The sequence below is a fragment of the Acanthaster planci genome, linkage group LG05 (genome assembly GCF_054643075.1).
Source record: "Acanthaster planci isolate LZ-2023a linkage group LG05, COTS_SCS, whole genome shotgun sequence".
NCBI classification, from domain to species: Eukaryota; Metazoa; Echinodermata; class Asteroidea; order Valvatida; family Acanthasteridae; genus Acanthaster; species Acanthaster planci.
Window position 1 is genome coordinate 18499844 of NC_141781.1, and position 26665 is coordinate 18526508.

At 42.3% G+C, this 26665-nt stretch overlaps 2 protein-coding genes and 1 long non-coding RNA gene across 3 annotated transcripts in view; 2 read left to right on the forward strand and 1 right to left on the reverse strand.

Moving 5' to 3' along the window:
- Positions 1 to 26665, reverse strand: part of LOC110988704 (uncharacterized) — a 91640-nt gene that overhangs the window by 38509 nt on the left and 26466 nt on the right. Inside the window, exons 4-5 of the long non-coding RNA XR_015425130.1 lie at positions 24786 to 24920; positions 22135 to 23144 (exon numbers count right to left, since the gene is read on the reverse strand). This is a non-coding gene — a long non-coding RNA (uncharacterized LOC110988704). The remainder of the gene's footprint in view (positions 1 to 22134; positions 23145 to 24785; positions 24921 to 26665) is intronic.
- Positions 6372 to 11279, forward strand: LOC147799170 (insulin-like peptide 02). Its single transcript, XM_087136419.1, has 4 exons — positions 6372 to 6513; positions 8398 to 8449; positions 9695 to 9780; positions 10395 to 11279. The coding sequence occupies exons 1-4, from the start codon at positions 6471 to 6473 to the stop codon at positions 10514 to 10516; spliced, it is 303 nt and encodes a 100-aa protein (XP_086992545.1). The 5' UTR covers positions 6372 to 6470; the 3' UTR covers positions 10517 to 11279.
- Positions 13655 to 20674, forward strand: LOC110988694 (insulin-like peptide IlO1_i1). Its single transcript, XM_022252473.2, has 4 exons — positions 13655 to 13811; positions 15420 to 15471; positions 19016 to 19101; positions 19758 to 20674. The coding sequence occupies exons 1-4, from the start codon at positions 13769 to 13771 to the stop codon at positions 19877 to 19879; spliced, it is 303 nt and encodes a 100-aa protein (XP_022108165.2). The 5' UTR covers positions 13655 to 13768; the 3' UTR covers positions 19880 to 20674.

Here is a 26665-nt window from a genome sequence, read left to right on the forward strand (position 1 = left end):
AAGTGGAACGTGCACGTTTGGACGCCATGTTGACTGCCTTGCAAGAAGAAGGCGAAGCTGAGTCTGCATTAGCTGCCGCCAAGACACTGGAGGCAGCTGCGGAGGCCGAAGCCATCAAGGATGGAACAAGCATTGTCAGCAACCCCCTTGCACCTTCGGCTGAACCGGCACGACGCACAGAAGAGTATATCGACTCACATTTTGAGCGTCGCCAAGAACCCCCTGTTGAGCAACCTGACTCGAAGGCCGCCCCCATTTTCAACGGACAGTTGCATCCACAGAAAGCATCACCATTGAGTCTCAGGCCCCTCCGCCGCATCCTCTGCAGAACTTTCCAAGCTTTTCTGCCCAAGCCCCTCAAACAACTGTCGCAATGACCTTTCCACGCCCCTCCTACCTGACAAATGTGGCCGAACATTGTCATGCCGACAACAGGGGCCAGACTAATGGACCCGCACCCAGTCGTTCAGATATTTCAGACCTCACCGCCCACCTCACTCGTCGAGACCTGCTCACAGCTGGGCTCAAGGTTTTTGACAACCGGCCAGAGAATTACCGGACGTGGAAAGCTAGTTTCCACAATGTGACACAAGGCTTGAACCTGAAACCTAGTGAGAAGCTGGACCTACTCACCAGATGGCTTGGCGGGGAGTCCCAACAGCATGCCACCAGGATCAGAGCTGTGCACATCGACGACCCGTCGGCTGGCTTGAACTTGGTTTGGCAACGGCTCGACAAGAAATACGGGTCTCCGGAGGCCATTGAGGTATCTCTCTTCTCACGTTTGGAGAACTTTCCTAAGATAGGAAACAGAGAATACACGAAACTACAGGAGCTTGCGGATCTTCTCACTGAAGTTCGGGCGGCAAAACTCGAAGGGTAAATTGCCTGGCCTCAATTTCCTAGATACAGCCAGAGGAACAAGTCCAATTGTCCAGAAACTTCCACACTACCTTCAAGAGAAGTGGATGACAAAAGGCTCGATGTATAAGGAACAGCACAGCGTTCCCTTCCCCCCTTTTTCCTTTTTGGTCAGTTTCGTCTACTCACAAGCAGAGATGAGGAACGACCCAAGCTTCTCACTCCTCCCGTCTTTTATGACCACATCTGTGAATGACAAACCTACACCTAACCGATCCAAACCCAGGGTTCCGGTTTCCGTCCAGAAGACTGAGATAGAGAGAACCACTGCTCCGTCGTCTGCCTCAAATACGCCACTGGAACCCGAAAGGCAATGCCCTATCCACAAGAAACCTCACTCACTTAGAAAATGTCGTGGGTTCAGGGGAAAGCCACTAGAGGAAAGGAAGTCCTACCTGAAAGAACATGCCATCTGCTACCGCTGCTGTGCTTCCACTGCTCATCAGGCAAAAGAGTGCAAGGCTGCCATTCATTGCACAGAGTGTGACAGTGACCGTCACGTGTCAGCCCTTCATGATGGCCCACCCCCTTGGGCACAAAAGGATCTCGGGCACAATGCAGAGAGCCACGGCGGGGAGAAAGCTCGTCCAGAACCTCCCTTGACAACCTCGACTTGTACAGCGGTTTGTGGAAAAGGTGTGCAGGGGAAATCATGTGCCAAGATATGCCTAGCCAGTATTTATCCAGAAGGGCAACCTGACAAAATGAAGAGAGTGTATGTCATGCTTGATGACCAGAGCAATCATTCCCTTGCAAGATCCACTTTCTTCGACATGTTTAACATCCATGGGAACTCATCCCCGTACTCACTCCGTACATGCTCTGGAACAACAAATACTCATGGAAGGAGAGCCTTTGGCTTTACCTTACAGTCACTGGATGGTGAAGTCAGCATCTCATTGCCACCTCTCAATGAGTGCGATGCCATCCCCAACAACCGGGACGAAATCCAGACGCCAGAAGCTGCTAGTCATCACCCTCACCTGGAGGCCATTGCCAATAAGATCTCGCCACTAGATCCGTCAGCTGAAATTCTCCTGCTGCTAGGCAGAGACGTCATTCAGGCACACAAGGTTCAAAGCCAGTGCAACGGGCCACCAGACGCACCGTACGCTCAACGCTTGGATTTGGGCTGGGTAGTAATTGGAGATGTGTGCCTCGGCGGAGCACACAAGCCTGAAGTCCATGCCTACAAGACTAGCATACTGGACAACGGCCGGCCTACCTGCCTGACGCCATGCAGAAACAAGCTTCACGTCAAAGAAACATTGACAGACGAGACCTTCGAGTGTGTTCCTAAGAGACAGTCGGCCAGCGCAGGTTTTGAGATCTTCAAAGAATCTCCTGATGACTACAGGATGGCAGCATCAGTCGAGGATGAGCTTTTCCTATCCATCATGAGTAAGGAGTTTGTCCAGGATGACGCCAACAGTTGGGTAGCCCCACTCCCCTTCAGGTCTCATCGGCAACGTCTTCCGAACAACAGACAGCAAGTCTTCAACCGACTCATGTCTCTTCGTCGTACACTTCTCAAGAAACCTGAGATGAAAGACCACTACATAGATTTCATGCAGAAGATCTTCAGTAATGATCATGCAGAATTAGCTCCTCCACTCCAGCCAGATCAAGAACGCTGGTATCTCCCAAGCTTCGGCGTTTACCATCCAAAAAAGCCAGGGCAAATCAGGATCGTGTTCGACTCCAGCTCTCAACACAACAAAGTATCCCTAAATGATGTACTACTCAAGGGTCCAGATCTCAACAACACTCTCCTGGGTGTCCTCATTCGGTTCAGAGCTGAACCAATTGCAGTTGTTGCTGATATCCAGCAGATGTTTCATAGCTTTCTTGTCAAGGATACCCACCGTGACTACCTCCGCTTTCTGTGGTTCAGAGACCATGACTTGGATGGAGAAGTCCTCGAGTTTCGCATGAGAGTTCATGTATTCGGTAACTGTCCGTCACCTGCCGTAGCTATCTATGGACTCAAGAGAACCGCTGCTGAGGGAGAAGATGAGTATGGAAGTGATGCAAGACTGTTCGTCGATCGTCATTTCTACGTGGATGACGGACTAAAATCGTTCCCCAGTGTTGATGAGGCTGTAGATGTGCTGGAAAAAACACAAAACATGTTAGCTCAATCAAATCTTCGTCTCCACAAAATCGCATCAAACAGCGCAGATGTCATGAAAGTCTTTCCCTGTGATGACCTTGCCAAGGAACTTCAGAACCTTGACCTCGGACAAGACCCCCCTCCGACGCAGAGAAGCTTAGGCCTTCAGTGGGACTTGTCTACAGACACATTCACGTTCCAAGTGGCAACCAGTGACAAGCCATTCACCAGACGTGGGGTGTTGTCTCCTATCAACAGCCTATTTGACCCCCTTGGTTTTGCCGCACCAGTGAGCATCCAGGGCCGCTCTATTCTTAGAGAACTCAACCGTGATTCTCGTGACTGGGGTGCGCCCCTCCCCAAAGAGAAGTCCGGGGAATGGGTGAAATGGAAGGACTCCCTCCAGGATCTCCAGCAGCTTAAGATTCCGAGGATGTACACTGCCCTTTCACTCTCTCAAGACTCTCAGCTACGGAAACAGATATACTGGCCATGGGCCTCAACTTTGCAGTTACACCCAAAGAGCTGCCTGCCCTACAAGATCATAGTGGCTCAGACTGAGGTTTTGGCCAAATCCCTTGAACCACCACGTGCCAGCTTGCTACGTAAACGTGTCAAAGTCTGCCTAGATGACACCAAACTACCCACCCGAAACCTCTCCAAGCAGCAGTTTTCTGCAATCAGAGATCTGAAAAAGGACCAGTCCATCGTCATCCTTCGAGCAGACAAGGGCAATGCCACAGTGGTACTGGACCAGGTGGACTATTGTGTCAAGATTGCCAACATTCTACAAGATGGAGCATACAGTGAAGTCACTAAAGATCCAACTAACAAAGTCACCAAACGATTGACGGAGAAACTCAGGGATGCACAGAAACGAGGAGAACTGACTGATTCACTACTGTGGAAACTCAAACCCAATCAAGCATGACTTTGGACTTGTCTAATGCCCGTGGACGTGTTTAAATAATACCGTTTAAATAAATAGTACCGTTTAAATAATAACACACTCCCAAATTCTATAAAACACATGTTTTGCCAAAATGAAAGCATTCACCATTTTACCCAGCAGTGTAAAGTATTTCATAGTTCCTTCGCACGAATTACTACATTCCATAAAACATGAAGGCCCCAAGCCATGGAATTCCTTAAATAACTCATTGGCCAGCAGCCACAGTCTTCCTGTGTTTAAATTTAGGTTGAAGACCTTCCTTCTATCCAGCCATTCAAGCTCTGAGTAATTACTCAAATGGGCTACCACTTTACTACCCCTAATTCCTGTAATGCTTGATAAATTGGCATTGAAGTGTCATTTGGTATGTTATTATTGTTACTCGTCTTTTATACCTTAGCTAATTCTAACGTCTTCAGTTCAAGGGCATCCCTACTCGTCAAGCCTTTCTTCTTGGGGATCTCCTTCCACATCGTATCTCTTGTACATGTATCTTATGTATTAGTCTATCCTACTGGTTCCAATTCAGTTTAAGGGAAATTATTAATGTAAGATTAAGTCAATATTAATGTTTACAGTGACACTGTTGTTACCTGATGTGGAAAAAATAACGAATGAATGAATGTTCAGACATTTTTGGAAGGAAGGAAAATAATACATAAATCAAAAACCGCCTTTAATTGTTTCTCAAAATACTGGTATTCCTCTTTTTTCTTTTGGGTAACATGGCCTCCGTTGCTCAAAGTACATTTCACGTAAAGTACACCTTGAAAATAGTTCGCGGTACCCGCTGCTTCACCTGACTGAGATCAGCCAGCCGACCCCGGCAAGTTCGGTTGTCGAGTGGTCAAGACGTCTGCACTAGTAAGCAGGAGGTCGTGGGTTCGAGTCCCACCTGAGTGAGCTTGTGATTTTTTTCCTAAGCTTTTGGACAAGCACTGAGTATAGAGTGTTTAAGAATGTTACATGTACGTGGGATCAGGCAAAAGCAATTTTCACACCTGTGGTGTTGGTCTATGGCATATTACAACGTTGCCGAATTTGTAGTTCGGGAGATATTGGCCTACCATATAAGTCAACGCATGTTCACACGTCACGTGACAAATGACGACGTCATTTTGGCTTCTTTTATAAAGAAAAATAAGGAAGTTAGTTTCTACATATCCGGTGAATTTCATGCTGGTGAGAACTTGTTCAGTAACTATGTTAAACAAAATTCACAGTTCTGGATGACGTTATCATAACAACTTTCTGAACAACCTACACCTCTACTGGCACCACCAAACAGCTTGCAAAAGGACTTTTGGAAAAGGTATGACATGTATAAATAAGCTGTCAATCCCTAAAATAGGCTCTTGACAGGACTTAGCAAATCTAATTTCAGATAAGGTCCCTATAACCAAAAGTCGTGTGAAAACTTAGAAAACGTGGGCTGTTTTGAACCTTAACTCTTCAACACTGTAATACATGTACATGCAATATTTATAAAGAAAGTCTCTGAATTTAGGATCTATATTCATTGATTACAAACAATGGCAAGTTTAATGAAGGAAACCTCCATCTAAATGAGTTCTCTAACATTATTGAAAATATCTCCGCAATACAACATGACTTCCAATTGAAATGTTTAGCTCAATTCAAAAGCACAATGAGTTAAATTTGATATCTTAAACAACAATTTGTAACAATTTTTTTCGGGACAAAATAGACGTTAGTTTTGGTTCTGTTCATCCTCATTCTTTTTGGGACATCCTGCAAGGTGAATCCTGTGCTACGTACATTGCATCGTGTGATGATGTATCGTCAATCTTTTACATTCAACAATTATTGTAAACTCAAAATACAGTTAACTGGCAAAAGTGCACAACTTCATCACTTAAACGCAGTTTATTTTGCGCAAATTCAGGGACACATTTAGCTACCTTTGTTTAATTATTTTTATTCTGCTGGTATATATCTTTGACTTTGGTAAACGCAGTGTCGTTGAAAAAAGTCGTTGCCTTCAGTTGATTAAATCAAATATTGGTCAAGAGTTTAATTTCTTTTTGGCATAGCTGTAATTAAAACCCGGAAATTAAATGAAAGGGAATGGGACAAAACCTTTAAATTTGTTTCACAGAAACTGTGTAACCTTATCCTGTTGTTTGATATAGAGTTCGTGAAGTTTAAGTTTGTGACTCAGGGTAGAATTATGAGAACCAAAAATAGTTACAGCCCAGGCATTATTAGTTTGGCCTAATTATATAGCGACGCAATTTGACAAAAAAATCATTTGAGTACGTGTATCTTCTTCAAATGGGTAAGAAGTATTTCTCCTGGTATATCAATTTCGACCACAGTAACTTCGGATTGGGTCAAAATTGCTTTTAAAGACATGATCTTGCCACATTTTGGCATACTGAGGCTTGGCGTGTACTGTTTCTTCTCGTGCAACCTTTGCTGTTAATACCGTTTGTTCAACAGCTTACAATCACCACCATCATCATGAATCGATTCATCGTTTTGCTGCTGCTTTGCGCCATTGCAGGTGAGTTGATAATTCACGTAGCCTGTATGGGTGTTCTCTCGTGGTTACGCGTCGTCCTCTGAATGTTGGCATTGCTCATTAAAGTTGTTTATTGGTCCCGGAACGAAAGAGCGACGACGATGTCGTGAACATTTCCGACTATGTTAGCCTGCACTCCCGGCATAGCTCAAGCACCTCACAGGCTGTAAGCCCCACCGATCCTCGTTCATGCTCCCCCTGAAAAAGCGAAGCTATCGACATGTTTGTTCAACATACAGATAATTTAAACACAATCCATAGTGAGCTGGTCACGTGATGGACAATCGCACTCATCGGATACAGTGTTCTGTTTTCTCTTTATGGATGTGCATTATGTACGTACAACCAAGGCAGCAGTCAATACTAGAGACATATTAAGGCAATCTTGAAAGCACGTATGTTACTCCTTGAAGATTTCAAATTGTACATTGATCAACCCCATAACTATGAGTTTTAATCTTTTGACATATTTTAGTTGCCGTTAAAAGTTTTTTAATTTTATTTTTTTCCCGTTTTACCCTCAAAGAGCCCCCAGCCCGGTGATTTTTTATACAGGCGTCTCTAAGATTACTTTCTGCGTGCTAATACCTTACAACAATTTCTTCCAGTGTTTTAGCTTCATTTTGACCCCAAATTTATGAAAATCGGACGTGGCGTTCTCTCTCGGCGACGAATATTAGAAGGCAGGGTGAAGCGAGATGTGAAATTTACAATGACTTTGTACACAGCAGGACAGAGTGGTATCCTACCATAAATAATTAATTAGTCATAATTATGTAAAGACTTAATTAACTTAGATGAAATTTCACACAGATGATAAGTATGGATGCCTCTATGACACTGTCAAATTTCATTGAAGTACATCATCGTAAGGCGGAGATGGAGGGGGCAGATTCCCCCCCCCCCTGGCTGTGACAAGGCCAAAAAAGTCTGGCTCTTTGAGGGTTATTATTAATTAAAAGACCATAGTTTCTTATTCATTTATTTTGTCTTGTTATGACGCCACGATCGCACACGACAGCATTAATTTCCCATATCAGCACTCCCTGCTATAAAAAACTTTTCTGAAGTTCCGCATATGAAGCTCTTATATCCCCAGCTGTTCTCCCACAGATTAAGGTATAAATAAATTTCTTAAAACAATTTAGATTAAATCAATTTTTTTTCAATCAGAGTTGAAAATGCCAAAGTCCCAGCCATAAATGTTTCTTATTACAATTACAACGCCCCAAGATTTTGACGTGGGATTTGTTGTAAAGCACAGTGCTTGCAGTACATTAGCGGGATTGGAGCTACATGAACTGGCCATTGCTTTAGCTCTAGAACCTGGTGAAGGTCCAACAAAATTATCAAGCTTTGCTCGACCGTTGGAAACACATGCACTGAGACCTAGAAAAGAACCCAACAAAAATGGAAATTTCCTGTACCTTATGAAGAATTCATTCTGTGGGAGAACTCGCTGATTTTCTGAATTTTTTTAATCGTTACTTCGAGTTGTAGGATTTCGGAACGTATTCTTGTTGCGGGCGTCACAGGCTCCCTGCGTTCGACACATTTCTGGCTATTTTTAGCGGTAGTAACCAGTGTATCCGCGCTTCGTGCGCCTGGAAGTCGCTTCACTTTACTTTCTTTTGGGAACCAAGAGGAGAGTTCACGAATTAGCAATTAAGACTTCAATAATTTTTGAAAACTCAAGTTGGGCAAAACGGAAATTTTCAAAACATCTTTGCTATTCAGGTTTTGTGCGTTTGTAATGTAACAAATAAAAGCATAATGGCCCAGAAGACCAATTAATTTGTGACTTGTAAGCCTACCCTTTCGCTTCGTTTTCTTTTATTTGTACTTTTTCGGTTGTTTTCTCAACAGTTCAACAAATCAGTGGCGATCCAGGCGCGGACACCAAAGAGGGAGGGAGAGTGTAAGCAAAGTTATCTCGTATATAGTTTCATTAAAATAAATATCCAAAAGGCATTCGTACTATCGTTGCATATTTTAATAAGGAACGACGTTTTGCTTGACTGGACTTAACCAAACACATGTAGGCCCTATGTTTAAACCTCAGCTCAACCAAATGGTCTCTACGCCTTATTCGTTTTTGCTATTTTTTTTCATGAAAAAAAATACGGCCAATGTAATCAACTCCCGTTTTTGCCTACCTCTGTTCATGCTGAACAGCATAGTGTAGTCCCCTTAAATGTCTAGGATTCCCCTGACCCAGAAAACAAAATATTCAAGTTGGCCCCTGGCCAAGTCCCATGGGAATGTGTATAAACAATTTCGCCCCGTGGCCCCATGGGAGTATTTAATCGGCTGAAGCCAAGGCTTGCCAGGGCTAGCCATGCAGGTCCTGTCATATGTCATGTCTGGCAGGCCAGCGGCATTCTCTTATGTCTCAGAGTCATTGATACTGGCTGTTTGGAGAGGATAGCTGTGGCTTGGCAGTTGATAAATGGCGGAAGCTTGGTCCTAACGGCATATGATACTAGATATGGGGCGAAGAGAACCCCCCTCCCTTTGTGTTGGTCATTGGAATTCCTTCCGTTTTGTGGATGATTTATTTTTTAATTGCTAGTGTGCCCTCTCAATTTACATTAGCATTTCCGACCTAGTCAAGAAATTCACACTCACTTCTCATATTTCGATGCAGTAATTTTTTACAATCCATTTAAAAATGCTTTTCAACAAAATAACCCTCTTACTTAAATATCTCCCGGAACATTTTCGCTTCTTTGATTAAAAGATAACACCTTTAAAATTGCGAGTTATACCAAACAAAGACTTGGGAAGTAAACAATATTTTCATCCACTTTTCATGCTTGGGAAAACTGATTAGGTTCCTTAAAGGCTTAAATTACAGTTCATATTAACGGGTTAAACTGACGTTATTCTCTGACCCTATATTTCCTTCCGCTACATAATCTATCCATGTTTGAGAGGATAATTTCGTTTCTTCGATTCAAAGACATTTCGAAATTCCGACGTCACCTCATTAATCGAGTGCAATGTAGCGTATAAGACATTGACGTGCTTGTCGTTGTTCAGGATGATGCTGGCTGGTATATTGTCAACCTATAACTTTCTTCAGCAGTGTATGGCATTAGTAAGCACAGCCTGTAATTTTTAGAAGGTGATATAATGGCTATCTTGGACCCATTTTGCGCAGGGCTCGCTATCCGCACTACTGTGGCGCGTCTCTTCAAGAAAAATACCGTGAGATTTGCCATGCGTTCCGTGGAGTCTCCAACCAAGGTATTTAAGTCAAAAATGCAGTCTCTTACCCGTGGCGTAGCAAAGAGGGGCAAGGTTAACCCCCATGGGAACGCTGGCCCCGTCTATTCCCTTGAGACGAGGCTGGATACGCAAATGTCTCAAAAAACGTTCAGTCAAACAAACAGAAAAACCCACTAATTTTACATTTATCCAATTTGAGCATTGAGATCGCCCCCTCCACTTTCTCACCATTAAGGCTTTTCCAAGAAGGGCAGATTGCATAATTTAGGAACGCAGAGGTAAAGCACTGCTTGTCCCGTTGCTGTCACAAAAACTCACAAAAAATGTCAACTGAAATCGGGTATAAATTGGTGGATTTAATTCTCACGCTTTTTTGTTTCAGTTTGAACTTGGCGCCTTTTGTTCTATTTTTTTCTTTTGGTGGTCCCAGCTTGATCGCCTTGATGCATGAATGTCTCCGCCAACAGACTGTAAACGTCGTGCAGAAAATGGCCGTAGAAGACCTCTTCATTAATTAAACGGCCCCTGTTGTTTTGTAGAAGAATCGATTTTTTTTTCATCAGTAGGGCTGATGGTGAAGATAATAGAAGGCATTTAGTGAAAACACATTTTTTTCGTCACCCGTGCTGCAGAGTTTCTGGATTCAAAGGACGCCAACACATTCTTATTCGGACGTGGTATCGGGAAGCGAAACCTTAACGAGGAATGCTGCGGTGAGGGTTGCGATGACGAGGAAATTTATGAAATCTGCTAAAAGAGAAACCTACGTGAACCTGGCTGACTTCTTGCCATCTTCATATTCAGCCTTACAACAAATAATGTTTTCCCACTCATACTCATAGGTGGTGGTTTTCTTCATTGAATAGTAAATACAAAATGGCATTTGCTTCCTTTTTTGACATGTCGTGAACATTCAGCACGCAGTTCCTATTTCTAACGCGTATATTACCTCCCATTTTGGGGGTTGTCTCAAAACAAATCTTTGGACGTCGACATGCATAGCCAAAAAAATATGGCAGGTGTTGATCCTACTGAATGGATCAAACTTTCCTCCTCCTAAGGGACATTTAAAGGATGCTCAGCGCACTGATCACCCCTTCAGGTTCCTCAAGGTTAAAATGGAGTATTGAAACGCATAACAGCCTGCCTTTCAAACTAAAATAAATTTCTTAAGACGACTCTGTACTTCCGTTCGCACACATGACACACGGTTCTTTATTTTGATGGAAAGTCTTCAGATAAAGTAAAAAAAAAACCAAGAAGGATTCTTGCCTATAATGTGCTCTGGGTCATATATGAAAACTGGCGAATGCGATAAACCACGAAACCATAGCAAAAAAAGGTTCCATGTCAATCTATGTTTATGCATTATTGGCAATTCTTCTCCAGGAGTTACTTCTTAAATTAAATTAGCAAGACTTACTACGAAGGGCCTACTTTAAGTTTATCTCTCCCTTTCAACTGTTCTGCACAATGATTTCAGTCTACATGAAAGATTAAAGTTAACTTGCAAAGAAGTCAGTTGGTATTTCTGTGTGATGATTTATAAAACTTGTATCTTCTGGACATTGCAGAACGTCAAACTATATGTAAGATTGGCTGTCCGGGTCATCATTGTAATTTTTTAACTAAAGACCTTACAAAATTAACCAAAGTTGGCAAAGTGTAAGGAGAACAAAGGAAAAAGTCTCTAAAATTTGTAATTGATCCAGTTATTTATAGGTACACAAATCTGATTTTGGCATCGTACCATCTCTCAATCTTCATTCTCTGCACTCTCGTGCCTGGCAGAGAGCTCTTAAGTTAAACTCCAATTTTCCTCCTGTCCCCTTTGGGTCATATCAAGCGCTGGATGACTTTGCCGTCCAAATCTTGAGCGCAACAAACTGTTGCGTTTCCTAAATACCAGGCTTGTGATAGCATGGGCTTTTACTATTTTTCACAAAGGATGTGATATTCTGAGTCAAAATCTTACAAAATGTACTAAAATGAGCGGGAAACAAAGGTTTGGGGTAACAGTTTGTTGCTCTCACCTGTCTTCTGTTGCTTCAACTAATTGAGTTCATAAGTGGTTAAGAATGAGGAGTAGCTGAAGATAAAGTTGTATGTTACTAAAACTACGGCTTGGCAGGGAACATTGAAAATCCAAGTCAAACGTCGTGGGCACGGTAAGGGTATATTGCATCGCACAACTCGACCCATTGGGCGTGGTGGGAGCTGTTTGGGGCCACCACGGTGACGAGCAACAGCTGGACGGGGCTAGCGGTACGTACCGACTGCACTGCCGCTGCTTAGACTAGAATGTGGTGAGGCGCAATGATGGAATTGCCGCACTGGCTCTGTGTAGAGACGAAGAGCACCGAGGCTAATAAGCTGGACCAGAGCGGCGAGGGACATGGGAGTGTCTCGCTCGGCTAGCGGCGACGGGCCGCTACGATACAACTCGCTCTACTGGGCTAGTTTGCACCACACCTAAGCTAGCTGGGCGTTCATGTTTACCAACGCACAAGAACGACAAAAGTATGGGGGCGCTAGAATTGTATTACGGTGCACGTGTGTTTCTGGGCGTTAAAGTTAGTTTTTGTTGGCACCCAAGGCTAGCCTGAAGACGTCCACTCGCCATTTTTTTATTTTAGACGTACTGAATGTTAATGATCTACTACCATATTTAGACATCGTGTTCCTATTAATGGTACATTTAGTAGTGCGTGCATTTTTTGTATTTAGGTTTTGTCAACTTGTCACTTTAGCCGGAAAGCAGTACTTACAGTTCTGTAAACAATGGGGTACACTTACACAATGGGATTGTCTCTGCAGCGGAACTTTAGTAATCGTTGGGTGTTTACAAATATAACATATGATTCTGTGACGTTGCCTTTGAAGTGTTGCCCGTGTACATTACATGGTTTCCTGTTTGTATTTTGGATTTTCTTGGTCTAAGTTTCTGTCCTTTTTCTGCATGTTCCTTTGAATTTCAGTTTTACCGAACGATGAGGATTGTGGAATAAACCAGTTAACAGTCTAATTTCCTCTTCCAAACGCAAGATTAAATAAACCTCCATCAAACAGAGTTCTGTTACTTAATTGAAAATATCTTTGCAATGTAACGTGAGCTCCAAATGAAATGTTTAGCACAATTCAAAAGGACCATAAGTTAAATTTGATATCTCAGACAACAATTTCCAACAATTATTTCGGGACAAAATAAACGTTTGTTTTGAGTTCTGTTTATCATTATGTTCTGGGGGACACCTTCTAGTACGAACACGGTGCTAGCTACGTACATTGCTTATGTATAGCGTGTAATAATGCATCGTCAATATTTTGCAGTCGTCAACTATTATACAAATACAATGAACTGGCAAAAGTGCGCAACTTCATCACTAAAACGCAATTAGTTTGAGCAAATTCAGGGACTAATTGATATGTTCGATGATCATTTTTCAAGTGGGGTTCACATTTTTATTCTGCTGGTACATATGTTTGGCTTTGGTGAACGCAGAGTCGGTGAAGAAGATCGATGACTTGCCTCGGTTAAAATCAAATATTGGTTAAGGCCCCAAATGCTTTTCGGCACACTGGTAATCGAAAGCCGGAAAATAAGTGAAAATAAAGTCAGACAAAACCTTTAAAAAAATTATAGGAACTGTGTAAAATTATCCTGTTGTTTGATATAGAGTTCGTGAAGTTCAAGTTTATGACGCTGGGTAAACTTATCAGAACCAAATATACTTAAAGCCCAGGCAATATTAGTTTTGCCTAATTATGTAGCTACGCAATTAGACAAAGACATCATTCATGTATCTTCTTGAAATGGATAAGATGGATTTCTCCTGGTACATCAATTTCGACCACAGTAAATTTTGAATGCCTCCAAATTGGTTATAAAGACATAATCTTGGCACATTTTGGCAGACTGAGGCTCAGCGTGTCCTGCTTCTTCTACTGAGTGCAACCTTTGTTGTTAATACCGTTGGTTCAACAGCTTACAATCACCACCATCATCATGAATCGATTCATCGTGTTGCTGGTTCTTTGCGCCATTGCAGGTGAGTGGATAATTCACGTAGCCTCTATTGATGTTCTCTCGTGGTTACGCGTCTATTAAAAGCAACTTACGGCTCAGTGTTCGTCTTCTGAATGTTGGCATTGCTCATTAAAGCTGTCGACGATGTCGTAAACCTTTCTGACTATGTTAGCCTGCACTCACGACATTGCTCAAGTACCTCGCAGGCTGTGGGCGCCATGGATCCTCGTGCATGCTCCCTGCGATCAAGCGAAGCTGCCAACGTGTCTGTTCGGCATACAATGTAAACGCAATCCACAGTGAGCTGGTCACGTGATGGACAATCCCACTCATATTATGTACGTACAACCAAGGCGGCAGTCAATACCAAAGATTATATAGCGCCGCGTAACGGCGCAAGATGGGTAATTCGGCCATAAAGGTGTTATTACCATGGGCGCCATTCGAGAGTGAACGTTCATGTGTCTGCGTGCCTGTCGCGGCGCCCATGTGATAACAACGTTTTACGCGTATTCATGGTGAAGTTCCCCATCTTGCGCCGCTCCGCGGCGCTATACGATCCTTGGTCAATACTAGCGACATACCAAGGCAATCCCGACAGCATCCGCTATTACGTATTGAAGATTTACAGGTTATACATCGTACATTTATCAACACTGTGCTCTCCAGTTGTTAAAATAACTGTGAGTTTCAATATTTTGATGTGTTTTAGTTTCCTTTAAAAGTTTAGTTTTTTTTCATTTTTTCCGGTTCAAAAGACACTTTTTTATTCATGCAGTGCTACAGATCCTGTTATGACATTTATGCCATGTTAAATGTCGCGCTGCGATCGCACACGACTGCATTAATTTCTCGTTTCTGCGCCCCCTACTATAAAACTCTTCTGAAGTTCCGCGTATGGAGTTCTTATACCCCGGCTGTTTTCCAACAGATTAAGCTACAATTAAAGTTTCTTCAAACAATATAGGTTGAAGCAATTCTTTTTCCATACGAAGTTGAAAATATTTCTTATTACAACTCTCCAAGGTTTTGAAGTGCGATTTTTTGTAAAGCGCAGCGCTTGCAGTGCATTAGCGGTATTGGGGCCACATCAACCAGTCATTGCTCTAGGTCTAGAGCCTGGTGACGGTCCAACAAAATGATCAAGCTTCACTCGAGACCTAGAAAACAACGCAAGCAAATGAAAATTTCCTGTACATTATGAAGAATTCATTCTGTGGGAGAACGCTGAATAATTCTGAACTTTTTTAATGGTTTAATGTTTTCGAGTTGTCGGATTTCGAAACGTATTCTTGTCGCGGGCGTCACAGGCCCCCTGCCACAGGCTTCACGCAGTTCTGGCTACTTTTAGCGGTAGTAACCAGTGTATCCGCACATCGTGCGCCTTGCAGTTATTACATTATTTTATTTTGGGAACAGAAAGTACCAATTAAGACTTAAATAATTTTTGAAAACCCATGTTGGGCAAAAAAGGGAAATTTTCCAAACATCTTTGCTCTTCAGGTTTTGTGCGTTTGTAATTTAACAAATAAAAACATGATGGCCCGTTAATTCGTAACATGTAGGCCTAAGCCTACCTCTTTCGTTTCGTTTTCTTTTATTTGGATTTTTTCGGTTGTTTTCTCAACAGTTCAACAAATCAGTGCCCATGCAGGCAGGGACACCAAAGAAGTAGGGAGAGTGTAAGCAAAGTTATCTCGTTAATCAAAGTTATAGTTTAATTTAAAGTAAATATTCAAAAAGGCATTCGTAGTAACAAAGTTTTGCTTGACTGGACTTAACCAACTACATGTATGTTTAAACCTTGGGTCAACCGAATAGTCTCTACTCCCTAGTCGTTTTTGTTAATTTCTTAGTTAAAAAATATTTACGGCCAAATGCAATAAACTCCTGTTTTTGCCTATCCTATCTCTGTTCATGCTGACTAGCCTAGTGTATTCACCTTAAATGTCGGGGATTCCCCTTACCCTGAAAACAAAATATTCGAGTCGGCCACTGGCCAAGTCCCATGGTAATGTGTATAAACAATTCCAGCACATGGCCCCATGGGCATATTTTACTCGGCTGACGCCAAGGCTTGCCACAGGTAGCCAGGGCCTGTCATATATCTTGTCTGGCAGGCCTGTGGCACTCTCTGATATCCCAGAGTCATTGATACTGGCTGTTGGGTATGGAATTCCATATCTGCCGTCGCCCGTCACCCGTCGTCCGTCGCATTTTGCCTTTTGTTGTGTCCCAATTCTGCCATTTACCAGTTCAAAACATGCCATTTTCCGTCTTGCGTCGCCCGTCGTGCGTCGCCCGTCGTGCGTCGCCCATCAAAAATCAAACGGGTTGCATAGGACCTGCAAAAGCCGTTGTTTAACAAATGACAATGTGATGATTTTATTCACTTCTAAAGATCTTTTTCCGAATAAGGCAAGAACAAATCCAACCTGCAAAGCATATACTGGTCACATAATTAATTCCAATAATGCTAGACCACCCCTGCCCCTTGACAAGAAAATATCGCCTCTGTTTTTTGGGGAAATCCAATTTAAGCAAAAATGTTTATCCACAGTGTTATTCTAATTTGCATACTGTAAAAATGTGCCGACTTGTTTTCATCAAATTCCAGGAAGAAATCTGCCAACCGATACAAACATTCCATCTTGTCCTCTCAATTTCACCTAGAAATCCAGAAATACTAGACGTGCTGTGGATAACAAACTGTTTATTAAATGTATTGTTTGGGGGCAATTACCACTTGGTTTAAGTTTCAGAAAATATGACGTGTTGGTTTTTGTGGGTGTGTATGCCATGGTGGATAGACCAATGAGAACAGGTTGTCCAGCACATCAGCATTATTTATGGGCTAACAAGTAACGTTACTGTTTAAAAGACTTCTGTGAGCCAACCTGCAACTAAAGTCATGTCTACCTTGGAGTATACAGCAGATTTCATCATATTAATGTTGAATGTTGAATCAGTTCGTCTCTTATGAAAACTATTAAGGAATCAAACATTGTAAATAATCTATTATTTACATTCCGTTCTGTGGGATATCGTGCAGGGACCGACAGAAATATTACATAGGCTATAGACCTAAAGTCAGGCTGTTAACGAGTAAAGTTACGTCTAGAGTAACTAAGTTATCGAGAAAAACAATCTACCGTAACAAACGTCTATTTTGTTAATTTATTTATGTAACCAAAATGGTATTATTTCATATACACGTTACTTAGCCGATGTCAGGATATTATTTCTTCTTTCAATTGGAGTTTGGCGCAACTGCAAAAACGAATACATGTACATCTTCTAGTTCTATTGCTAAAATGAGAGTCAGGCATGGTGGTTCGATCGAACAAGGACATGTACATGTGAAACGATCAAGGGTCAAAGTTAAAAATACCACTGCGCAATCGCGACAAAAAAAACACGGGCGACGCACGACGGACGACGGGCGACGCACAACGGCAGATATGGAATTCCATAGTTGGAAGAGGACAGCTGTGCTTTGGCAGTTGATGAATGCCGGAGTTTTGACGCCTACAGACCCCCCCTTCAAATTCAGCAGGAATGGAAATAAAGGTACTCTGGCCTTATATACACCGTGACAAAAGCGACTATCCGGTAGAGGCCATTGAAGACTTCATTAAAACAATGTATACTTAACGCCTCGCAGGGTGTTACGACCGCAAGGCCTTTGGAATCTGTAAGGCCCGTTTCAGACGTCGTGCTTCTGCCTTGTCGAACTTAAATAAATTGATTTTTTTAAATTTAGCATGGCAGAAGCACGACGTTTGAAACCGTTCGGCTAGGCAACTTGATTTGGCGTGGCAGAAGCACTTAGCACGGCAGGGTCTGCCGTGCTTCTGCCGTTTAGAACGGCACAAGCACGGCACGGTTTGAAACGTCGTGCTTCTGCGGGAAACCAGTACCTGATTGGGAAGTGTCTGCTGCAGCAAAACATTTTTTTCTTCTAGCAGCTCGAATCTTATGCAAGAGCACAAAGTATTGCTTTTTGCTGTGTTTGTCCGCCATATTGGATGTATTTAAGCTCGACTAGATAGTTTAAATTAAGTTCGACGTTTGAAACCGCCGCCGTGCTTATGCCGCGCTACTGCCGCACCAAGTTCAATTTAGTTTCACACGGCAGAAGCACGACGTCTGAAACGGGCCTAAATGACCTTAGCAGATAGTGATGGTAATTATAAGTTTTATTTCTATCCTTAAAGTATCCAATTCACATTATAAATACCGTTGTTAAATACCGTCACTATTATTAATACAGTTTTGTACAATTCAGCACACATCCCCCAAAATATTCGTATTCTAACGTCGCCGCATCGCCATTTTGTTTGCTTTTACCGTATCCATGTTCACGGTCCAATGTCAAATGACTTATTTCTGACTTTAGCACTTTACATTCCAATATGATATTTGACAGTAACCTGACAAAAGTGTCCTCATTGTCATTTGTGATCGGCAAGATATTAAACTATTAAAAATGTCTTCACTCGTTAATATTTTAGTTAATAACTACAAAACGAAAACTTCTATATAAGGAATCAAATTTAACCTGACATTTGGCAATTTGAAAAGTGGATTACTTCAATATTGTGGGTAATTTATTTTTCAATTGCGAGGTAAATTAACGATTGTGCCCTCTCACTTTACATTAGCATTTCTGACCTTGTGAAGAAGTTCACATTCACTGCTCGTATTTTGATGCAGTAAATTTTTATAATCCATTTAAAAATGCTTTTCAACAAAACGATCCTCTTACTTGAAATTCCCCCGGGACATTTTCGCTTCTTTGATTAAAAGATAACACCTTTAAAATTGTGAGTTACACCAAACGAAGACTGGGGAAAGTATACGCTATTTTCATCCATTGTTCATGCTTGGGGGAATGACTAGGTTCCTTTAAGGCTTAAATAACAATTCATATTAACAGGTTAAACGACATTATTCTCTGACTCTACATTTCCTTCCGCTGCATAATCTATCCGTGTTTGAGAGGATAACTTCGTTTCTTCGATTCAAAGACATTTCGAAATTCCGACATCACCCCATTAATCGAGTGTAATGTAGCGTATAAGACATTGGCATGTTTGTCGTTCTTCAGGCTGATGCCGGCTGGTATATTGTAACACTTTTTTTCAGCGCTGTATGGCATCAGTAAGCACTACCTGTAATTTATAAAAGGTGATATAATGGCTATCTTGGACCCATTTTGCGCAGGGTTCGCTATCCGCACTACTGTGGCGCGACTCTTCAAGAAAAATACCGTGAGATTTGCCATGCATTACGTGGAGTCTCCAACCAAGGTAGTGAAGTCAAAAATCAAGTTAACTGAACAATTCAAATGCTGTCTCTCACCCGTGGTGTAGCAAAGAGAGGCAAGGTAATCCCCCGGTAACGCTTGGCCCTGTCTATCCCCTGTGAGATGAGCCTGGTTACGAAAATGTATCAGAAACCTTCTGTCAAACAAACAAAAAATAAAAACACTAATTTCATACTAATCCTTTTTGAGCATCGAGACCGCCCCCTCCATTTTTTCGCCAAGGCTTTTCTAAAGACAGACTGCATAATTTAGGAACACTGCTTGTCCTGTTATCACAAAACTCATGTTTTCCAAAGCTCACAGAGAATAAAAACTAAAATCGGGCAAATTGGTGGATTTTATCCCATTTTCCCTCTTTTTTGTTTCAGTCTATACTTTGCGCCTTTTGTTCTCTTTCTTTGGGGGGGGAACCGGTTTGCTCGCCTTGATGCAGGCATGTCTCTGCCGACAGACTGTTCACATAATGCAGAAGAAGGCTGTAGAAGACCTTTTCGTTAATTAAAAGGCCCGTCGTTTCTAATCACTCTGTTGTTTTGTAGAAGAATCAACTTTTTTCGAAGTCAGGCCGAAGGTGAATATAATATAAGACAGCTATTTTTTAGTGAAAACAAAAACTTTTTTTCGTCCCCATTGCTGCAGAGTTTCTGGATTCAAAGGACGCCAACACATTCTTGTTCGGACATGGTATCCGGAAGCGAAACCTTAACGAGGAATGCTGCAGTGAGGGTTGCGATGACGAGGAAATTTATGAACTCTGCTAAAGGAGAAACCAACGCGACCCTAGCTGACTTCTTGCCATAGGCATATACGGCCTTAGAATATATAATGTTTTACCTCTCATGTTGAGCTTTGATTGGTGGCGGTTAATATAAAATGGCAATTCCTTCCGTTTTGACAATTCGTGAATATTCAGCACGCAGCTCCTATTTCTAACACCCGTATAATTATCTCCCATTTTCGGGGGAGTCAATTTTGCCCCAAAGTGTCGTCTGTCTCAAACAAATCTTTGGACCTCGACATGCATAGCAAAAGACATGACAAGTTTTGATCCTGCTGAATGGATCCAACTTTATTCGCCCAGCGGACAATTAATGGATGTTCAAAGCACTGATCACCCCTTCAGGTTCCTCAAGGCTAAAATGAAGTCTTGAAAGGTATAACAGCCTACCTTTCAAACTAAAACAACTTTCTTGTCAAGACAAGTTTGCACACGTAACACGCAGTTCTTTATTTTGATGGAAAGTCTTCTGATCAAGTTGTTAAAAACAAAACAAGAATGACTCCTGCTTTTAATGTACCTTTGGGTCATACATGGAATCTGACGAATGCGATAAACCACCAAACCATAGCAAAAGAAAAGGGTTCCGTGCCAATCCTTGTTTATGCATTATTGGCATTTCTCCTTCAAGAGTTAGGCCTACCCCTTAAATTTAAAAGGGCCTATTTTAAGATTATCTCACCCTTTCGGCTGTTCTTCCTGTTTGCTGTTTTATCTTTTCAGTCAGTACAACTATGATTTGAGTCTGCATGAAAGATTAAAGTTTACTTGCAAAGCAGCCAACTGGTAAACTGTCTGATGATTTTTAAAACATGTTTCCTCTGGGCAATCCAGAACATCAAACCACTTGTAAGATTATCTGTTCAGGACATCATTTTAATTTCTGCGCTAATAACTAGAAAACAGTAACCATGGGCCGAGATTTCTTGTCACACGTGGGAGATAATATCGTATTTATCCTACAAGCTCAGCACTGCCTCCATCCCAGGTTAGATCGTAATGCCGGCAAGTGCGGAGTTGGTGGTGCAGGCTACGGGTGCGCATAAAGGTGTACCGGTAGTGAGTTGAAAAGTAGTGACGGATGATTATCCCCAGGGATCTCCGCCCATGATGATCACCAAAGTTGTCATAGCGTAAGGAGAACATAGGAAAAAATCTCCTACATTTGTAATTGATCAAGTTCTTCATAGGTACACGAATCTGATTTTGGATGTTGCAGTTGGCTTCCCTCAGTCTCAATTCTTTGCACTTCCCATGTCTCGCAGAGTAACACACCATCAAAGAAAGACAAGTGCATTATTTGAGTACTTAACTTAAACTTCAACTTTTGTTTATGTCCCCTATGTGTCATATCGAAGATCTGAATGGCTTTGCCATCAGTGCAACATACTTTAACGGAAACCGAGTACAGGTTCTTTTTGAAGCCGACATTGTGGACTCATGGTCACCATTCCTCTGGTTTCTTGAGGGCTAGGCTCTCTAACGTAACTGTCTTCTTATAACACCCCATACACATCCGCTAGTTACCATGAAAAAAGTTACAGCGTAAGCGACTTGTCCAGAAACCAGAAGGGCTTTAACCACTGCCGGGGCCGGCACTGACACAAAATATATCTCTGGCGTGACTTCAGGCCAATGAATTAACACCGGCGATTATCAATGCAAGGCACCACGTCTTAGGGAAGTGATCGACAAGGTTACATCCGCCAGCTGCGCTGAGCGTGGGGAACTCGAGTAGAGCCTGACAGTAAAAATGACACAGAAAGTTGCCGAATTTGTTGCCTAATTTTGAAGATTGAAAAGTAAACCAGACTTGAAATCACACAAAACACTCAGGTCAAAGAAATTTACCCCACCAATCCATCGAACAGTACACTGCGGGGGAGCTCCAGTCTCAACACACCGTTACAATCAATTCACGACACATTCAAATTTACAGCCTCGAAAATACACCCGAAATTTAAAAAAATCAAACTATCGATGCAAATTTACCAAATGACACTTAGGTGCAACAACCAATGTGCCACCAAGGCTAGGTATGTACGCCAATAATGCAAATACACTATCATCGAAATACGCCACCAAGGCTAAAAGTAATACGCCATGAAGGCAAAATGTGCCTATAAGGCAGAATGCGCCACGACATAAGGCAATGTACTAACAAGGTGACTGACTAGCCGTTAAGGCAGTCTATACTCAAATACAATGAAATTATGAACTCACTAGAAAGTTACTTACTCAATTAAAGCAAGTCCTCCTCCAAAATAAAGTTCAATCTCTCATTTTGCTCACATCCTGCGTCAGCTCTTGGTTCCGGCTAGACGCAGAGCTGAAAACACTGCATCTGTTTCTATTAAACACACATCAGGTAGCCATGCTCAGGTGCAAGATGATAGCCACGCCTTCAACAGCCACACGTCATGCGCAAGAGTGTAGAAAGCGTGTCCGTGCCGTTCAGGCACCATACTGGGCTAGACATCGGTCGTCATCTCTTGTGGTAGTTAAACGCCACTTAGGAAGGGCCCTGGACATGTGGCCTCCATCGTTGCTGGTAGTCTGTCACCACACTGCAGTCCAAAGTCACGAAGCTGCCTGGGAGTCTGAAATACTCCTACAAGAAAACACTTGGCAGACAAGCAAAAGGGGAAAGCATATTGTGCTAAAACCCGAAGAGGAAAGCTGGTAAATAAACGGCTTGCAGAGAGAACAAAGACAGCAAAAATGACTGACGTAGGGTAGTTGTTGTTTTGTTATGATGGTGGTTTCAGCTACTCAGGCTATTTTTACGCCAATAACTATACGTTATTAATCATTATTAATTAATCTTTATTAATCAGCATCACATTACGAAGTTAAGAAAAAAGGCAGGAGGAAACTGGAGTACCCGAAGAAAACCGGCGAGAGCGAGTATGGACTGGAAACCAAATGCACTTAAAGCCTGGGCCAAGCCGGGATCGAACCAGGGCCTCATCGGTGCAAAGGGAAAAAAAGGCTACGCTAACCCACTCCCCCAGACCTAGGATGTGTCTTATATAGACACATCAACTAACGCTCCAATGCACATAATTGAAGGGCCACGTCCAATTGTTCACATTCCGCTGGCATTGTGTGTACTTACACTCTGGAGTCTTTAATGCAGGTTTCACATTTTAGAGCCCTATCATCATGTTAATGCAAATGAATGACATCAGAACATAAAATAAATATTCAATACTTACAACTGTACCACTGAGGAGTGCAACGAACGTCTATCACAGCAAACAAAATTGAGAAAGGAAAACACATTTTACTTCATAAAACTGGCTCAAATCTGGTAGTCCTCCTCGAGTAATATTTTGGAAAAGTCACCTGGAGATGCTTACAAAACGAGTTTCATAAACGACCTTTCACAGTGTCATTCATATGGGCATCCTTGTTGACGCACCACTCTTTTCATTCCCCTTGCTCAAGTTTATACAACGTTGCAAAGATTTACCTACCTGCAGTCCATTGCTTTTAGATTCAGTCGAGTGACCTCACGCAGTTCTTGTCAGCAAAGGTCAGACTTAACTTTAGAATCTTTCGTAAAAGATTATTGTTGCAAGTTTATTTCCTTGGAAGTTAGAAAATCCTTAAAAATGATTTAGTCTGGTTTTATGTTGGCTTTTACCGAAAGACTACCCAAAAGTATAATCCCGCATGATCTGCGTGCGAGACCACCGCATTAGACTTTTCTTCATGCATTTTAGATTTTTGGCAATTATTGCTCAATTTGTGACAGGATATTCCTCTTTAAGGTCAGATAATTGTTCAGTTTCTTTAAATTGATATACTACCAAATATTTTATACAAAAGACATTTGTACGAGTTGAGAGCTTAAGAAATAAGTGAACAAAAAAATATTGCCTTTTGTTCGGAGTGAGGTCTTTTGTTACAAGGCACAGCGCTTTTGTCCGATTCTGGGCACCCCGGCTGTGTGTACAAACCCAAGGTACACGAAATGGGGCTCCCCGGCAGGATATGGTTAAGCGTGGTGACTCGCAATCAAAGGGTTTGCCGTTTGAACCCAACAGCTTATTGCTAGGGGCCTTTAGCCAGGCTCTTTACCCTTGCCTGCCTCTAACCATCCAACTGTAAGAACTGCACACCTTTGAGAGCAAAGGCTGCATGTGCACCAATGCCGGCAAATGACTTGTCTGGCCTGACGTACATGTACAAGGTGACATTTATGGGGCAGTTTCGATATCACTGGTCTGATGGAAGGCACTAACTACATGTAAGCATAACAATTATAATTAATACAGATCTGAGGTCCGTTTCCAAGGATGGTGAGGTCTGTGTACTTGGTCAAACGGACTCCCTAAACAATGCAGTATCAAGATACATGTAGATTACGGGCTAAGGTTTGCGTCTGTAATGTGAATTGTTGCTTTCGAGATATAAATGGTTTCTCCAAATAAAAATTGTCAGGTGCACCTTAGCAAGTGACCGTTCTGAATGCATGCTTTGATGATCTTCGGGAAACAACATTGCAGTATTAAGTTCCATAATGAAGTTCAAACTTGAGAAAACCTTTTTAACAGTATAGTTTTCCATAGTGGTAAAAAGTGAATTTTGTTGTAACAAATAACGTTAACAATCTACACTTAAGCCATTTCCCAACCCTTTGTCTCAGTCTTGGATATTACGCACAGTCTCCTGCACTGAAATCATTTGTTGACGTGACAGATTTGAGGACATTGAAACGGTCTCAATATTGATTGGTTTGATTTGAAGGACTGGATATAACAATAGCAGAAAAAAGGGGGCGTGTTACGCTCCGGAATGGCCAAAGTCCGGGACTTGAGACCAAAGCCAAGGGGAGGAAATGGCACCTCAGGCCTGAGTAGAAATGATGCCCTTGCACTCACAGCTTATCTGGACAGCACTCCGACTTGTTTAAGACGCTGCCGTTCTTGAAATATTCGCCTGCCTCCTCGTTGGACATGCCCTGGTATGGCGGCTCAGACAGCGTGGCTAACTTCTACATAGGCACCCCGAATGACCTGCAGAAAAATAGCAACACAACCACCACCACCATATAAAAAAGCATGGCGGGGGGGAAGTCTACTACTTTGTTGGGATACTGTACACGTACATGACACCATGGACGGAGATTTCCATGAGTCAACAGTGGACTTAGTAGATAAACACGCAATACAACTAAGCAACATGGGCATGGAAAGGGCACTTACACCTCCCCGGTTCACATGGACAGTTTGTCAGGCGCCATTAGCAAAAGCAGGGTTAAGAGACTGAACGGGAAAGGGCAGGTTCCTTGCCCCTTCACGGCATTAATAAATTTGAAAAGAATAGGTGGGAACCAGTTACAAAGTGCGAATACTGTGGTTTATTCACACAGACACATTTTCATGAACGGCTGAGGGTCAAATATTGATAGCAATGGTTAGCATGTGCACCACCAAAGGGGCACCCGGGGACTAAGACCAAGACCATACTACTGTGCACAGTCTTACAGTGCTATTCAGCAATCAGACTAAGAAGCCATTACTCAGTAGCATTACGTTTGTGGACAGGTGAAATGCATGTATTACATTATGCGTGTCAAGCTCTAACACCCTAGTGAGTGCAGTGCCAGTGTAGTCATGGTGTCCACTTGGATGCTCTACAAAGAATAACATAGCACTGCGCTTCGGTTTCTGGGTATACATGTATTTGCTTGCCCCGAGCGCTCACGAGACATCAGAGTCGAGCATCACTAAAGCCAAGACCAAGCGCATCATGGAAAATTGCGGGAGTTCTCTCGTCCGGGAGCGTATCCAATTCACCAGAATGACCAAGTCCCGACTGATACAGGAAGTTGGCCTACTTGAGAACCATCTCCGCTCCAAAGTCCCTGAAGGAGTCTTCAAGCAAGTCCAAGACTGGTTTGACTCAACAGCAGACAAAGTCTTCCAAGAAACCAAACAACGACAGATCTCCACATTCTTGAAACTAAAGAAGAAACACACACAGTCAACACGTCCACGGGCATTAGACAAGTCCAAAGTCATCGTCAATCTGAGCCAGCGATAACTCTCTGTTCTGCCTCGAGTTCTCCTCTCGGGCTGCTCACCCACAGTAATCTAGTCTAGCGCCCTCTACCATCGCTTTTCACTTTGCCGCTCCATGTCATTCACGTTACTTCACTCGTACATTTTACAACTTGCTACACCTGTTTATAAGCCCTTGTTCAAGCACGATCCATAAGTTTACCATTTCTGTGTTTCCTTTATAATATATAGTTCCTCTGTAGTCTATTATAAGTCCAATTTAGGGTTTATTTCTGGTATCTAAAGCCCTCTCAGTGTCACACTCACTTCCTCCACTCACGTGCGTAGTATTGTGTATACAATTACAATACACACATTCTTGCCAGTGCCTGTTATGTTTTATCGTAAGTTCTGTTTGTGGAACTGTCTGTAATTATCTTGCCTTCTTTGACTTCACAAGTTGATCTTTTTAAATTGAAGCCTGTTATGGAGTATTGCCCTGTTCATGTAATTTGACATGTACATGCATTTTCACCAGTATGTTTAAACAAAGATTTCCGGTACATTGTGTCCTGTGTTCTTCATTTTCACTACTGTGCATGTTGCATTTTTATCTGTCTGTACTGTACGCACAGAACTGTTTGCATTTTATGAGGTTTCATAGTTACATTCCTCACACATTGCATTTTTACCCATTAATTTGTACATGAACTCTTTCTACATGTACATGTATTTACATCTATTTGTGTCCTTTTACA